This window comes from Struthio camelus, chromosome 23, assembly GCF_040807025.1.
Source record: "Struthio camelus isolate bStrCam1 chromosome 23, bStrCam1.hap1, whole genome shotgun sequence".
NCBI lineage: Eukaryota > Metazoa > Chordata > Aves > Struthioniformes > Struthionidae > Struthio > Struthio camelus.
This window is the reverse complement of record NC_090964.1, coordinates 6,672,939-6,690,111: the sequence shown is the minus strand read 5'-3', so window position 1 is coordinate 6,690,111 and position 17,173 is coordinate 6,672,939. Positions and strand designations below refer to the sequence as shown.

Genomic DNA, 17,173 nt, shown 5'->3' with positions numbered 1-17,173 from the left:
GAGGCAGGTTTGAGACTGCACAGTTGTCTAAGTGTGTGGCCTTACCCTTGTGTGTGAACAAGGAGTGTCAGGATAGATCAGGCTTCCAGCGGTTGAATGCTGTGATTATAAAACTACTCTTCTTTCTGGCTAGAAAAAGCATGAAGCAGAGTCCTTCAGCTGGAGTACACACATTCTGCGACCGGCAGAAACCCCTCCCGGATGGTGCAGCACAGTACTACGTGGCAGGTATTGAGACTTGAGCAAGGGGTGACTGATGGGACTTTAATTTAAAGCCTAAAGAAACTGAATTGTACCCGTCACATCAGAAGCCACTGCTTGGAAGAGCTCTTCTCTAGCACAGGGGTGTTTTTTGAAATTGTAGATTCTCTCACTTCTATGCTGTGAGTTCTTGCTTGAGTATGTTACCTGCCCACATTCCCTAATTTGGCAGTAGTGTGTGCTGGTGAGCTGGCCTTACTCCTTCCTGTCTAGCATAAATGTCTTTTTGTCAGCTTTATTGGAAAAATCAAGGATTGGATAACCTGGGGGCTATAGACTTTCTTTTGGAACTGATCCCATCAAGGCTACTGTTTAAAATCTTTTTGGCACAGAAGACAAGTGGCTTGTCTTCATACTGTAAATAAAAAATGAGATGTAAATCCTGGACAACTTAGATGGCGTTCTTCCCCGCTACTGATTGTTTTTTTTTTTTTTTTTCCTCCCCCAAATGTTTATTTTTTTAAGTATCTTAGACCAGCATGTTCAGCAGACCAGTTTAGACAGTTTTGCTTATGATGAGTCCCACTAGAGGATTTCTTAGGTCCCCTGAATTGGTCATGCAACGCATCTCCAGTCTGAAGCAGAAGAACCCTTGTGTGAGCTGAATATTTAGGAGGCTGGGTTTGGTTGTGGTAAGAGCTTTATTAAGGAAACCTGATTAGAGGGTTGTAGATGGAGACGTGTGTTTGCAGTTGGCCACAAATCACAGAAGCCGAGTCCTTAGTGAATCCCTAAAACTGAGATTTGCTGGATTCTGCAGAGTTCAGTGTGAGTAAGCCAGCTGGAATCCAGTCTTCTGTTCATATGGAGGTGGCCTTGCAAAAATGGTATCTAGAATCTGTGGAAAGACAGCTGTGTACATCTGAGCATTTCAGTGGCTGATGAAAGGTTTTAATAAACAGCAGTAGGAAAGCAGAAAATCACTGAGGTGCTTGTATTTCATGACCTTGCTCTCTTAACGACCTCTGGGAAAAGGGAGCAGCTGGAGTAGGACAAAGATGACAGTTACTAGTTACACTAATATGTATGGACCTCTTCCCTCCTCAGGGCACCTTCCAGTGAAGCTTCCAGACTACAACAACCGGCTGAGAGTTCTGGTGGCCACGTACGTGACCTTCAGTCCTGATGGCACTGAGCTCTTAGTCAACATGGGAGGGGAGCAGGTAAGATGACAGCTAAAGTTTGGCACAAAGCTTCACATTCAGGTGTGCTTCTTGGGCCAGCATATGTTGTCATGCATTCTTCAAAACAGGTATAGCAACTTCTCTGTGTGTAATTTGATTTTTTTTTTTTAAATTGTTTTCTAATTCATTCAGACTAAATGTCTGGTATGAGGGATTTAATCGTTATGCTCCCACTGATTAAACTTGAACAGCATTTTGATCTGGTTTTGCAATTCACGTTTCCCCTCTCTGGAAGAGGAAAGAAATGAAATTCTGGAATGGACCTTTCCTGACCTAAAAAAGATTTTGTAACTCATTCTTGAAACATCAAACTGCTTCTGTAATAGAATCTAGTAAATAAAGAACTTGCAGAACCAAAGACCTTCACATGGGGCATTGATTGCTTTAATTTTAAGCGCTAGGTGATATGCATGGATCTTTTATAAAGCCTATCAGTGAAATGAGAAAATCCGCTTGACAGCACTAATCAGCATGGATTAAGCGGGAACTTCCCTTGTAGGCAGGTTACTCTGTGGTCATCCTCTGTAGAGCTCTTTCTCACACTACGTTTGCACTCTTTGAGAGGGGGTACTGAGTTAGATGAATTATGGGTCTGATCTGGACTGTCAGGTTATATACCAATAAAATTTTAAACTGGGGCTTTGCAGGGTTGGTTTTGAAGTTTCTCAGGAGATCTTGGCCTCGGCTTAGTATATTGCCTTTTTCTGCCCATAAATGTTTGATTTGTATATAATTGCTCTGTTAATAGAATAGTTAATATATTCTTAAAATTGAAATTTTTTTGAACACGTCAGTTTCTGGTCAAGTCATCTTTTAAGTTCTCTAGGTGTGGAGAGGGCTTTGTTACCTTACGAGAAAGATGAGGCTCCTGTTTGTCAGTGTTGTTTTTCCTGAACCTAGTGCTGGAATGTAACAGGACACTGGTACTGCTGTCATCCTGTGTGTACATGTCCATAAAAAAAATCACCCAGTTAGAAATTTGGACATAGCAAATGATGAACAGTGTGTGGAGCCATGTATCCACTAGCCTTCTTTGACTTCTGTGACTTTGGTGTCTGTTTCACTGACTTTTTTTCTTTCTTTCTTTCTTTCTTTCTTTCTTGTTCTCTTTCTTCCTTCCTTAGGTCTATTTGTTTGACCTAACTTACAAACAGCGACCATACACTTTTCTTCTCCCAAAGAAGTGCCATACTTCAGGGGGTAAGTACGATGCTGTCATGAAAGTTAGTGGAAGGCACAGAGAAACCACATACTTCACAACTCTTTTCAGGCTGCAGCCTGATCTGGGCAGGAGCTAGGGAAACAAAGTAGGGCATGGCTGTGGCTGGGCTATTTCTGCAGTGCAGTTCATGCCCTGGGTTCCAAAACTCTTCTAGAGAGTGACAAAACGTGTTGTAAGGGGAGAAGTGAGCTGTTAAGAGGTGTATATGTGTGTCAGCTAAGGAGGATGCTTAAAACGGTGCATGAAGGTGGTTAAGGTCGTAGTATCCTGCCTTCAAGTTAAGCAGATAATTTTGTGTGGACAGACATGGGAATGTGTGAGGTGCGTGTGTGTGGTGTGTTTTTCTTGTGTGTTTTTTTTTTTTTAAATTAATGAAACGTAGGATGGATCTGTTATCCCCTTATGTATCCATTAGGGAGGACGCAAGGGAATCTCTTCCCTAGCCTAAGAATCTAGTCTAGAATTCATCTCCCTTCTGGTGGTAGGATAGTTGAATCAAAAAGTCACTTATTTGATATAATAATTAAATCCAAGAGCCTTTTCATTCCTGGCCCTGTTTCTTACAGGGCCTGTTCATACACAGATACTGCAGGCAGTAAGCGGTGAACTTCTAGAGCGCCATCCTGAAGGCAGAGGCTGACTCTCCCTTATCAGGGAGGGTTCCCAGCTCAGCTCCTTCCCTTTTCTCGGAGCACTCTCTGGCAGAGTTTGATCTGTGTACTCGGCTCGCCTTGGGCCTTAATCTAAAGCTCACATCCTGGTAGCAAATAGACTCCCAGCCCTGCCTGCCTTTCTCTTCTGTCTTGAATGCACGTGGGTGATCTACACTGTGGTATCTGGTGAGGTCACACTTTAAAAGGCAGGACGGTGTTTGAACAGGCACATAGTGGTACAACTGTAGCAAACGCTCCATCCTGCTGGGCACAGAAAGTTCAGGCAAAGGCTGTGAAAAAGGTGTCATCTGTACAGAGGATGAACTTCATGTGCATGCATGTCTCTGCACGCTTAAACTTCCATACAGTTCTGAAGACTGGTTGGACATTGTCCCCAGTTTGCCAGCTTCCAAAATGGCTGCAGGAACACTCCCAGCCGCAATATAAATGCGGGGCCGTTTGTAAAACCTGAAGTTGAATGCTCTCTATAGAAATGGCAGGTGATGTGGCTGCATGATCTTCAGAAGATTACTTTAGCTGATAACTCTTTTTTAAATTTTTCTTACCCTACTGCTTAAAGAGCAAAGAAGGAAAAAGAAAAAGCATCTAGAATTCCTTCACTGAATTCCTAGATTGAGTCCACTCATTCTTCCTGTTCTACTAAATGTTCAACAACTTAGCTCCATGATACTTTGTCTCAACGCACTGAAAAATGCAAAGGCATGTAGAAGTATTTTCATTTGTACAGCTACAGTTTTAAATATTAGGCTTCTGGTAATCAGTCAGGTACTCTGATTATGGCCTAGGTTCAGTCTGAAGGTAGTTCAGTTCAAACTGCCGTCTCTGTGTGTGTGTGTGTGTGTGTGTAGTTCTATGTGTATCTGGCTTTCTGTTTCCACAGTTCTGTTCTGAAGGATATGGCAGAAATTTTGTGTAAATGCAAGCTGGCAAATCAAATCCAGGTAGTAAAAGAAGCAGTGGTGTAACCATGGCTCTGCTGTAAAAGAAAACTCTGAAGCTTCAGAGGTTAATTTGTATAATTTACATTGATCCATAGCATCGTTTGATCCTTTTTTCCTTCTTCCTAACCTTCAGAAGTGCAGAATGGGAAAACCTCAACCAATGGAGTGTCAAATGGCATCCACCTCCACAGCAATGGCTTCCGCTTGTCTGAAGGAAGAGCACATGTGAGGTAAGAGGATAGGTCTGCCTAACCGAAAGTCCTGTGGCTTCACTCACGGTCTCTTCCTGTTGCTGGGGTTAGATGCTGCTAAACAGGGTGTGAAATGCAAATCTACTTGGCATGCTGACTTGTTTGTCAAGGGGTCTCTGTCCTAGGGGCTGTCTTTGCTGCTGGTGAACGGGCTATGAACAAGAGTCAGATCAGACAACAGTGTCCTGGGAGAAGTGCTGTCCGTTAGGATTTATCAATTTTTATAGCGAATTACTGCTGACAAAACTGAGAAGTGACTTTTCAGACCTGGAAACCAGGTCCTTTTTAGTTGTCCTGAGTGGTTGTTACTTCCTGACCTGCAGGGACTGTGTCTTAGTAGATGGGGGAGACTGTCAGATCCAAAGAGTCTTTCTTTCCTTTGCTGTTTGTTGGGCTCCTGCCTGCTGCAAACTGAATTGGAGCCGCCAAAATTGCTTCACGATAATGATACTGGAGTAATTACTCCCGCAGTCTGCATTTGAGCTAGGAATGGGTGGAGAACCCTCTTCTGCTGTCTCTGTGGTCTGCTGCTTTTTTCTTTACAAGCTAAATGCAGTTGGGGGGAGCAGAAGCAGACTTGCGGCACATCTTGCTGGCTGGTTTTCCTCCAGCTGATGAGGCATGGTTAACAGTCAAGGCGCAGTTGCTTAATGCCATATATGGGTAGTCTAGGTTCCACTAAAGTCGCTTTGCTGAATGTTTTCAGCTTGTTTCCTCTAGGTGGCCCCTCCATCACGGCAACAGAGTTGTGGGTGGAATTTCGGCTGGCTGAGCGTGAGCCTTGTGCAGCCCTGTGAGCTCAGATGCTTGATTTCCTTCTGAACTTGCCTCTGTTAAGCATTGCTGGAACGGGATTGGAAATGTTGTTTATGCAGTCAAAGCAAAGTGTACCGGTGAAGTTTGAAGGATTAGATGCTTAGAATACCCACTATTCAATTTGAGTTTAAAAAAAAAAAACAAACTAAACAAACAAAAAAGTCATAAACCTGTACCTGAATAACCTGTATTGAGGGGCAAGGTCTCTTCTGCCTTTTTCTGAAACTTCTGATATTAGCCAATGCTTGCTGGAAGCTGTCATGCTAGAATAAAACCCTACAGACATTTAGCTGGACTGGAGTGTTAACATGTGAGACTTAACTGTGCTCCTTTCCTTTTTTCCCTTCAGTCCCCAGGTGGAGTTGCCTCCCTATCTGGAGAGAATTAAGCAGCAAGCCAACGAGGCCTTTGCTTGCCAGCAGTGGACTCAAGCCATCCAGCTGTACAGCAAAGCAGTCCAGAAAGCCCCCAACAACGCCATGCTGTATGGAAACAGAGCCGCTGCCTACATGAAGCGCAAGTGGTAAGCTCTGTGAGACACAGTATCAGAGAGCTTAGTGTCACAGGCAGCGCTGGTGTCTGATTTCTGGGTACTACAGATACCTTGTTGTCCACTGTGAGGCACCTGGCTTCGCTATGGGTGAAGCAGGGTTGGGGTTATGGGTTCAAGCAGTAAGTGGGTCACCCCTAGCACAGAACAAGTAGATTGCACAGCAGCATGTATTGGAGGCTCATGGCCACAGATACCACATAGGCAAGCGTAGCTGGCAGTAGCTCATCGTTTTGCCCATTGGTGTGCTGAGTAATGCTCTGGTCCTTTTCTGTTCAAAAAGAAACCAAAAATCCATTTCTGAGTGATAGCATTACGAGTGTCTGCAGGGTGCCTGTATTTCTTTGGGTAGTTCTGGTGTGCATGAGAATGTGTCCCTAAATCTGCTGTCAAAGGGTGAGGTAGTGGTTACTATGCTTCCTAATTCATATCTCATGATCTAAGGTTGTTGCAGGACTGCCTGGAGTTACTTTGGTTGCCATTTGAGCCCAGTGACTAGTGTTGTTGCAGATAAAGGCAGATGTGACCTGGTGGTTCCCTTGTTACTGTAGCTTACCCACCTTCTGATCAACTGGAAACAAACCTTTATGAGGGATCTGGTGAGGTGGCACTTGTGCCCCAGAGTCTGGGAGGGAGGTTCTGTCGTGATTGTAGCGAAGTATGCTGTTAGCCTCTACAGTATCTAATGTCTTTTCTGACCAATAGCCAGAGCTGCATCTGCAAAATACAGCTGAGCTATTTTAGTATCTGTCCCCTTGAGCAGAGTAAGACTGAGTAACATGACTTACTATTAACATATTTAAAATAGCTGTGGTCCTTCATCTACGTTTGCTTTGTGAGGATATCTTTCTTCCCTCCCCGCTGAAATCCCCAGTATGAATTCTCCCATCTTCTTGCCAAGACAAAGAGCAGCCAGCACTTGCTGTGACTGTTGGTAACTGGCCTACTGGCTGTTCTGCAATAGCAGAGATTTGGGAGCTGCCTCAAAAAGACCCGTGTTCAGAGGGAGAAGAACAATAGGGTGGGTTTAAAGAACGGAAGATAAAGCTGAGTGCTGATCTCATGAGTTACTTTTTCATTATAGGAATTGTTCTCCTGAAGGATGGCAGATCTGAAAGTAAACTGCTCCTTTGAGTGTCAGCTAGATCTTGCTACAGTTTTCTGTAGCTGGCAGATGTGAAAATATATGCACGATGGGTTTCTGTGACTCGTAATGATTAGAATTGATGCTCAGTTCTAAGCTGGTATCTTCTCAGGAGCAGAAAAGATGGGGCATTTTTCTGCTACTGATGTTTGGCAGGTGAGGGCTGTGACCTCACTGAGGGAGAAGGTAAGGTGAAGGCAGTTGGACTATGACCCATGTTGAACCATGCTGTGTTTCTAAGGTGTTCCTCACGTTCAAGGCACGAATGAAGCCACCCTGTAAAATTTTGCAGGCTTTGCTTTGGCCTCGTTCTCTGAATAACAGAGAGAGCTAGGAAGAAGATCTGTAATTCCCTAACCTCCCCTTGCTCACTTCCCTCAATTTGCTACCCATGCTCTGTATCACTGCAAACACTGTCCTTTTAAAATGTGGTTATAAGAACCATCTGCATTGCTGTCCAGATTGCGTTTAGCAGTCTATATTGACAGTACTTCAGTGGACTTCTAGTTAAAGCATTTGTACACAAGCCGGGTCAAACCTGTACCTATGGGAGAAGTCAGCACCTGCTTCGCATCCCAGCGTGTAAATTTTCATGCCAGTCCATTGGCTGTCTGACTCTGGTAGTTGGGGTTGAAGGATTTTTTTGGAGGGTGGCAAAGTAGCTAATGACCTAGCCGGCTCTGAAAAATACAAGATACCGGTCTGCCACCATAACTGGTAATTTGCACTACATCTTTATTTGAATAAAAGTAGCTTGATGCTATGCATCCAGCCTCCTGGATCCATACTGACCCATTGCTGAATAGATGGCTGCAGGCATCAAGAACCGGGTTTCTTCTGCTCTGCTGCTGATGGCATGGACAAGCTATTTCACCTTCTCTACTGTGCTAGCGAGCTGTGATTTGTGGCCAGTATCCACCTAGAGGAGCGAAAGAGCAATGGGATGGATGGGTTGCAGAACGTGCCTGTAGCACTGCTCAGCGTATAACCCAAAGATTCAGGGCTCCCTTTAATTAGTAGAGATACAGGAGTACCCCTTTCCTGATAAAGGCTCCACAAGATTCAAAAGTAACACCCTATGGGAAGTACAGGACAACTCGCACTCCTCGGGGCTGTTTCAGACTCTGGCAGACCCAGGGCACTTGGATTACAGGTATGAACCCTCATATTGATTTATTTATTGCCATCATATGCAGACTTGGCACTCTTAAGACGGATTGTGGTGTCTCTGGACAGTTTAGGCTTGATGCTAGTATACCAGGCAACGGCCTGTCAGCCCTGGCTGACTTCTCAGCCTTTATCAAACTGAATTGAACACCGGCCTGCAAGCCTTGTCAAAGCTTTCCTGCTTCCTGAGCACAAGCTGAGGCACTCTTAGTCCCACAGCTATGGAGCATAGGGAAATCAGGCATAGTCTCCAGTGAGGGTAAATAGGTTATAAGTATCCACTATGGTATGAATCTGCTGTAACACCTTTTTTTTTTTTTTTTTTTTTTAGACTTTACTTTCTTTCCTAGAAAACTGAGAAAAGATTGCTGCTTTAGATCTGTGCCCATGGTCTATTAAGTGTGGTGGTTCTATAGCTCCTTCTTGAGGACTACAAGTGGCTGTGGGCAGGGAAACATGCTGCCACGCTGTGCGTCCACAAAGGGGCACGCGTGAGCTACTGTGCTCTGAGGAGGCCCTACTCGCCTTGCAGGAGATGCCTTGTGTGTGCTTGGCCAGAGGCCTTGTGCATCCTCCATCTTCAAAGGACTTCCCTAAACGCATTATATCTGAGCTCTGCTCTGTAGGATTTAAAATGGCAGGTCAAGACTTGCTGGGCTTTGCTGTGTGGTCATGTTACGGGGCTGCCTGTATACAGGAAAGGGGTTCTTTGTGGAGGTGTATTCAACAAGCTGGGCTTGGTCAGGTGGTGCCCCAGGAGACAGCAAATGTTGTTAATATGTGAGCTTGTGGGTTGTCTGCTTGAATAGAGAGAAATGGAAACAATAAACTTCGGAGTGAAGCAAGGGCTGGGAAATGGCAGTGGAAGACGCATGTTGTTTCTACCTGGACTATCTATTTTACCCCTCCCTTTTCTTCAGGGATGGGGACCATTATGATGCTCTAAGAGACTGCTTGAAGGCCATATCCTTGAATCCATGCCACCTGAAGGCCCATTTCCGTCTTGCCCGCTGTCTCTTTGAACTCAAGTATGTGGCAGAAGCACTGGAGTGTCTGGATGACTTTAAAGGGAAGTTCCCAGAACAAGCACATAGCAGTGCCTGCGATGCACTAGACAGAGACATCAATGCAGCCCTCTTCTCCAAGAGTGATAACGGTGAGTGCCAGTGTTCAGGGCGGTTCTTCGAGGTTATAGTCAAATCTCTACAAGGATTTTTCTCCTTAACCTGCCCCTGTGAAGTAAAGCTTGAACTTCTGAGAGAGATTGGTTGTTACTGTGGACAGAACCTGGCTTGAGCCTGTTCTTGCCTCAGGTTTGGTCCTGGTCCACTCTTAAGTGAGAGCATGATAAAAATCCCTTGTATCCAGGAGATGATTTGGAGAGAAGCTTGTGGGCTAAGCTCTGTTCCCTGCTGAAACTGTCCTTAACGCTCCTCTAAAGCTGGTGGGCTCTTCTAGGGTGCTTTCTGTTTGCTTAGAATGTGTTCCTGCCCAAATCGTGATGAGGGAAATCTGTTGTCCTTCCAGCTGAAGACAAGAAGGGGGGTGGCCCCATCCGGCTGCGAGCCACAGGCCGTAAGGATTCCATCTCAGAGGATGAGATGGTGCTGAGGGAGCGCAGCTACGACTACAAATTTCGATATTGTGGCCACTGTAACACTACTACAGACATCAAAGAGGCCAATTTCTTTGGCAGGTATGTTGGTACAGTGTGATAGGGATGCAGGACAGGAATTTGAGCAGCAGCAGAATGCTCTCTTCCATCGGATAAAGCCTCATGCATAGTCCCACATGACTGTTCATAAAACGATGCTGGCACTGGTTTATGGGGTTGAAAAAGATGATAGAAACTCTCCTTTTTACGTGGCTGCATGAATAGCAGGTTCAGTAGCCGATCCACAGAGGACTTGGTTGGGCTAGCTTTTCAGAAAAAACATTTGGGATTGAAAACAAGGATTCTGGGGCTGGAGGGAAGCAACACAGAAAGCTTTGTCTGGATCCATAAGCATGTGTGTGAGGGGTGGCAGCCTGCTGATTATAGAAGCCAACTGAGATTCTCATGTCTGCTAGAGACTAGCTTTGGCTCTGAGCTGTGATCTCCAGCCTCTGCTCCTCTCACCCTAGCAATGCGCAGTACATAGTCAGTGGGTCAGATGACGGCTCATTCTTCATCTGGGAGAAAGAAACCACCAATCTTGTTAGAGTGCTGCAGGGAGACGAGTCGATTGTGAATTGTCTCCAGCCTCATCCCAGTTACTGCTTCCTGGCCACCAGCGGCATTGACCCAGTTGTACGGCTGTGGAATCCCAGGCCAGAGGTAAGAGCCACAGTAAAAGACTGTCCTGGTGGCATAAGATGTAACACAGCCCTGCCTTCCTGACTGGGATCTCTTGATAGCTGTGGCAGCGGTAATAACCTCTCTTTGGCTCTAGCACTGTCTTGCTGAGTTTTCTCCCTTCTTGCCTTGCAGAGTGAAACCCTTAATGGCCGTGTGGTGGTAGACATGGAAGGTGCTTCCCAAGCTAACCAGAGACGAATGAACGCAGACCCGCTGGAGGTGATGTTGCTGAACATGGGGTACCGGATTACAGGACTGACAAGTGGTGGGGCTGGAGGCTCAGACGATGAAGACAGCTCAGAGGGGCAAGTCCAGTGCCGGCCCAGCTAAAACAGAACTGCCTCTCCTTCCTCTAATTGTTTGGTTGAAAGGGAACCTAGTTTCCTTGGTCCTGAACTTTCTCTGATGAATGACTGCACTGTTTCGCACTATGCACAGAGTAGGACAAGCTGGCAGGGGCAGGAGCAGCCGTCTCTGTAAACCACCGCCTCCACCACCTCCTCCTCCTGTCACACTACTGAGCAGTATGGCAGTGCAGTCTAGGGTTTGCCTTTAGCGGAATTTAGTCCCGGCAGGGATCTTTGAGTTGTCTGTAAGCAGTATAAGCTGGTGATTTTTTCCAGAGCTGCTGTATGACCTGGTACAGAGGGATGTTGCCCGCATTCATGCATTTGCAGAGGGGATGTTAAATTCCTGAATAAAATACAAACCTAGGGCAGGGGTTATGGAATGATTTTACTGCAGTAATCTTGGTCTTAGAAGCTTGGCTTAGACATTCTGCTGCCAGCCTGTGTCGGGGCCCTGCTTTAGGGTTTTTGGCCGTGAAACACCTGTTTTGTCCTGTAACATCTTTCTTCTGGCTTCCATCTCTAACATGTCATCCCCAGATATATCTGTGTTGTGTTAAGGACTGGACGTTGCCTGTTCTTGTCCCTGGGCATCTGTCTTAGTTGATGAATCAGGGGAGGCACTGAGTATGTGCAGCTCAACAGGGCAGGAGATGCTTGCCCAGCTCTGATACTTTCTTCTATGGGTTAAGAACTTGTGGAGAAAGGTGGCAACAATGGGAGGAGGTTTGATCAGAGGCCTAAGACTTAATGTACCTAAAGCTACTGAGGAAAGGGGCTGGTAACAGCACTCTTCCAGAGCTTCTCTCTCTATTGCCCCCAAATATGTGTAGCTATATTCACCTTCCCTCCGTGTCACCTGTGCTGGAGCTGAGAACGTTGCCACCATGTGTCTGTTGCAACTAATGTTTTGAGCTTTTAGACAGCAGGTTTTTAGTGCAGCCAGCTGCTCTGTCTTGACCAAGATGGGCTTCTCCACCTCATTGTTGTTGTAACATCCGATGGATTAGTGGTCCTCTCAGGAACCCTCCTTCCTCTTCCCATTCCCCTCCCTCACTGACTCTGGCTGTAAAGCCAGAAATACACCTAGAAACGCAGCACTGTACTTCCATTTCTTCTCTTCCCATGTAACATGCGGCCCTGTTTTTCCCCTCTTGCAGTTGCCAAACACTAAACATTGAGTAGATCTTACACAGCTGTGCTACAACCGAAGCTGAAGAGGTTGTTTTTTCTAGGACTATCAACTAAGACCAAAGAGCCCCTGGAGATCTTAACTGCTCTGCACTGTCTCTTATCTCTTACTGCTGAAGGTCTGAACATGCTAACCTTGGTCCCAGGGGTGTGAGATGTGTGTGGGAGTGTGTGCGCACGTGTGTATGCTGCATTAGGGTTGTTCTTCCATGTGGTGCAATCCCTGGTCTTCCCGTCCCTGCTGTGGAAGGATGAGGACTCTCTTTCCTTTTCTGGCTGCTTCTGGCTGCCAGGTGTTGATGAGAGAGACTGCACAGTGCTGGCTGATCAAGGTAACTGGCTTCCTCTCCCTTCTAAAACACTCTTTGAGGTGGGTGAGCCTTGTACAAGAGGGAGAGAGGTGGCAGAGTCTTGTAGCAGGCAGCCTCTCTCAAAGGGTGCTATTCCTTGCATAGAGGGACATCGCCCCCTGACCCCGCAATCACAGTGGAGCTATCGGGACCTGATCTCTGCTCCTAAGACAAACATTTCCGTCTGCTCTCTCATGTGTAGGTGAAGCTGAGCCTTAGCAAGCCCCAGCCCTTAGGGAGCATGCCCCACACCACCAAGGAAAGACCAGCTACCCTTGCGCTCTACTGAGCTGTGATGGCAGGCTTCTGTTTTGTAGTTCAATCAGACTTACCCTCCATCGTCTCCTGTTGAAGCAGAGCTCTCCTGGGACAGATAGTCACGTAGCTGCTGAGGGCATGTTTGCTAGTTTTAACACACCACCAGTGTGGTAGATGTGCCTGCTTGCTCGGTTTACCCATTTGGTTGTGTACATGCTCCCCCACCCGACATGTACCCTGGCACCCAATGCTCTTTAGAACCCAGAGGCAACTGAAAGTCCTTCTCACCTGGGTGGCTTTTTGATGTGGTCTGGCCTTTTCTTTTTTGCTTAAGGCTTTCCTACTAGACACACCTCCCCCCTGCCCCCCACTCAAACTTTTTTCAGCTTCTACTAGACAATGTCTGTAGACTTGGATTTTTAAACTGAAAGTCTAAAAGAAAGATTGGAATCTCCGAAAGGAACAGACCTCTCCCTCCCCATTCACCTTTTGCTGTGGCAGCTATTTTTTGTTGTTTTTTATCCTTGTGAGACAGTGCAGCTCTTTTACCTGCCAGTTGCAGTGTGAAAGCTACAAAATTCCCTGCCTCTGCAGTGGATTGCTTTTTTTAATGGCTGCTTTGGTTAAAAAGATAAATAATAATGGGAGGGAAGGGGAGAGAAAAATGTCTCTAGCCCCCTTTTCCCCTTGTTGTGGGCAGATTGCCTGCTTTGTTGCTTGTTAATGAGGAATTTGTATTTATTGGTGAAGGAAAAACATGCTAGGGAAGTAGGGAAAAGATGTTGCTTTATTGACCTCTGCTGTTTACTTTGACCCCTCTTCAGGAAAGCTTCTTCCTGCTCTTTCTGGTTAACTCTTTCTAGCCTGGGATACGCAGGGATGCCTCCTTTATTTTTGTATTCTAGCAATGGGCTCTCCGTTCGGAGACTCTAGGATTCTCTTGGTGTTGCAAAGACCATTGCTTCTAGCTTTTTCGAGTACTAAAGATGATCATCTCGTAAACTCTGCCCCTGCAGTTGTAGAGGTAACACACAAGCCTTACTGTCCTCATTAGAAGGAGCAGAAAACTTGTTTCTCTAGTCCCTGGAAGAGAAAGGGTTAAGCAATTAAACAATTCTTTGTTCTAGTTCTTTCTCGGTGTCATTTTGTTTGTGGGACTGTTCTGGCTTTGTTTTACGGTCTTCCTTGATAAAGGTGGCAAGGGTGGGCTGAGGGTGGCCTGGTTGGGCTGGATGTTGTCTAATCGACAAGCTGCTGCTTGGAGAACAGAGTTCGCTGTAACCTTGAGTGGGGAGGGGGCTGAGGACCCAGAAACCTGTCCTGCGAATTATGGTAGTCATGGGTTAGTACTGATTTTAGCTTATCCAAGTATGGGACCTCATAGCTCTCCTGCCTTCAGAACAAGGGCATGTGCTGTTTTGGGAGCAGAGTCCACCTCCTATTTGTTTTAGAGCTAAAGCAGCAGATGCTGGGGTGGGAATGAGAAGGGCTGCCTGGGACTTACTGGGGAAGACTGAATTGATGTACGTGTCTTAAGGAAAGATAACAGTGGTGTAATGAAGTAATTTTTTCTGAGTTGCATATTGTTGGGCAGGGAGGGGAGGAAGAACTGATCAAATGCTACTGGAGTCCCTGCATAGTCCAAGGGATGGAGATGAGTGGGGTGGCAGAAAGCTAAGTAGGGAGAATAGCCCTTCCTTGGCTTTTAGCTCTTCTCAAAAAGACTCTAGCCCCGAGAAACAGAAGCCAGGTGGCTTGGGCTGTGGGGTAGACCCAAGGTCACCTGCCTGAAGCCACCATGTTACTGACAAATCTTCTGAGATGTTTCTGTTGCCAGAAACAGTGCACTTATTGCCTTAGTGTCTTGCGCTCAGCATGGTGTGTTGGACATGAACGTTTAGACCCAAAGACGATCGCTTCTTAAAGGATATCACAAACTCACTTTTTCCTCTGGGCTCCTGCTGGAAAAGCTCCCAAATACTTTCCTGCCCTCGGAGATGCAGAATTATCAGGCCTTAAGTAGAGTCTGCTATTTTCAAAATCCGTTTGAACTGTTCTTATAGAAATTCCCGTTAGACACTTTTCAGCTGAAGGCCTTTTGAGGCTGCTTCTCTTCAAATCCTGTGTGAGCTAAACTGTTGCTCTAAAAGGCAGCTCTGCTCTAACAAAGCAATGTGCATCCACAGCTGGAATTGAGGATCAACTAACCAATTAGGTCAGATGTTGGGCTGGATGGCTGGACAAAAAGGAAGCATGGAAGGGGGAGCAGAGTGGTTGAACTGTGGGTAGAAATGATTATAAGTGCCCAGAAAATGTGTGTGTGAGGGGGTGGTGTTTTTTATTTTTGTAACTCGGGCAAGGGAGTAGGGTCAAAGGGAGAGAGAGGAGTGATCTGCCCTTGTAAGTGAGGAGAGGAACAACAGGAGCCCTACTGATGCGTTCACTTTTCTCTAAGGTAACTGCTTGCAATGCCAGGAATGAGTCTGCGAAGGGCTCAAAATGGCTCCTGTCTTTGAGCAAAATGGGAGCAAGATGTCAGAAAACAGTGAGGAAGCAAGTCCTCTGCGTGTTGTGCTCCTTGTAGCTTGTTCGGGCCTTGCTGCTGCAGGAGACGAGACCGATGGGAAGCCCTTCTGGGGCTGGCAAGGAAATAAGGTGGGCCTTTTTGTGGACTTGATAGCGAGGGTTGAGATAGCATCGTGACCTGCACTTGGCTCTTCGAGCTTGTGCCCTGGCTCCCTGAGAAACTGGTGGCTTTCCCTTTAAACATAAAAGTTGCCCTGTGGATTGACTGTGTCAATTGGAGAGGGAGAGATAAGGAAAGGCAGCTTTCAAGTGACAGGGAAGCAGAAAAGGCCTGAAGGGTAAAGCTGAGGGGTGGGATGGCTCAGGGGCATGCTTTTGGGGTGGGTAGCTGAGCTCGCGCGTGTTCTCGCGCTTCTGAGCAGCACCACCATCAATACAGACGAGAGTGACGTTTCTGGTTCATGCTGAGCGATTAGAGGCTGTCACGTTGCAGCAGGCGCAGACCACAGGAAAGGAACAACAAAAACGCAGAGCAACCTACCCCAACATCACCTCCAGGGCGGGGGAAGGACGCCTTGGTGTCCTCCATCAGCCAGTGTCTCGGTGACATTTTAAATAGGCTCCTGCACGCGGTGGTGCCTGCTGCTGCCTTGGTTGTCAATGTCAGAAGGGGGAGGGGATCTCTTCCTTGAGTGGTTTGGTTCTGGCAGTCCCTGTAATGTTTGAGCTGTCACAACAGGGAAGGTTCCCAAGAAAGCTGCTTACCGAATGAGAGCTGGCTGGGTGCCTGCTTCTTTCAAGCTCAGAGATGAGCCGGGGTAGAAGGGGAGGTAACTGATTTCCTTGCAGCCCCAGTTCCTGCTACAGCAATGGTGGCGTGTGCTCGGGCAAACCCGTGCCCATGTGCAGTCCGGACCGCTCCTTCCCAAAACGGACAGGCTCCTCTCTTGGAAAGGCTCCGAGTCCCCAGGGTTTGAGCGGCTGCACTGGCACCTGCAGTAAGTAGGCAAAGATCATTGTCCTGAGGAAATTTGGGGCCAACAAGAGGTAGAGCTGCTTGCTTGCCTGTTAACAACAGGAGAGAGGAGTTGTTGGTAGCAAGTTGCTGGCAGAAATGGGAGCAAACCCTTTTGTTCCTCCTCAAAAGAGAGAGAGGTTGCAAAAACAACGATGGCAGGATTCCTGCTCTGTACATCGATCCAGTATTGTAGTCAGACAAGATAGCTGCAATAAAAAGCCTCCCCTTTAATTTTATGCATGGAGAACTTCTTACCTGCTCTCTTCCTCCCCCCCCGCCACCCTCCCTCATTTTCTTTTCCAACTGCAGCTATTTTTCCCTGCTGACTTCAGGTGTTTTGTATTCTGCTTAAATCAATAGCAGAGGAACAGCAGCAGCTTTCCAGTTGTCACTAGGAAGACCCTGCTGTCAGCTACAGCTCACCCGTTTTCTGCCAGTGCGGTGCTGGGGATGGAGAGCCCTTCTGCTTGCCTGACAAACACAAAAGAGCTATGCAGTACAGGAGTGCTGTATTGATTTTTCTCCCCCTCCCCCCCCAATCCAGCCTGGCAAAAAATGGTGTTCTTCCTGTACTCCGGCAGTTGGATGTGTGCTCCTGTGCTTGGTTTAAGAGTAAACTGGGCTGTTTGAAGTGCCCCCTGCCCATGCGGGAGGGAAGGATGTGAGATAGGACTAGTTGCCCTGCAATGCTACTGCGGCTGTTGATGTCGTCCTTGTTGCATAGCTATGCCCAGGGAGCTGGTCCCTGGTGATATGCTGCTTGGCAGCCTTTGAGACAAGCGGGAAGAGCAAATCCTTTGCCTAATCTTACAAACGTGCCAGGACCGCGTTAGCTGATGTGAACGTTGGGCCCTCTTCAGATATCGACAGTCTCTGATATTTATGTTAACTTGGAGCGAATCAATGCAATTTTTTTCCTTCATAGAACAAAGCGT

At 46.7% G+C, this 17,173-nt stretch overlaps 1 protein-coding gene across 3 annotated transcripts in view; it reads left to right on the top strand.

Annotated features, from left to right (window-relative positions):
• The window catches only part of WDTC1 (WD and tetratricopeptide repeats 1), a 29,083-nt gene extending 15,263 nt beyond the window's left edge, over nt 1–13,820 (top strand). For all 3 annotated transcript variants that reach the window (XM_068917807.1, XM_068917806.1, XM_009682420.2), the window contains exons 8-16: nt 134–228; nt 1,309–1,424; nt 2,570–2,645; nt 4,416–4,512; nt 5,699–5,872; nt 9,131–9,366; nt 9,738–9,906; nt 10,335–10,527; nt 10,681–13,820. In XM_068917807.1, the coding sequence (XP_068773908.1) occupies nt 134–228; nt 1,309–1,424; nt 2,570–2,645; nt 4,416–4,512; nt 5,699–5,872; nt 9,131–9,366; nt 9,738–9,906; nt 10,335–10,527; nt 10,681–10,878 (1,354 nt within the window). In that variant the 3' untranslated portion in view covers nt 10,879–13,820. The remainder of the gene's footprint in view (nt 1–133; nt 229–1,308; nt 1,425–2,569; nt 2,646–4,415; nt 4,513–5,698; nt 5,873–9,130; nt 9,367–9,737; nt 9,907–10,334; nt 10,528–10,680) is intronic.
• The last annotated feature ends 3,353 nt before the right edge of the window (nt 13,821–17,173 follow it).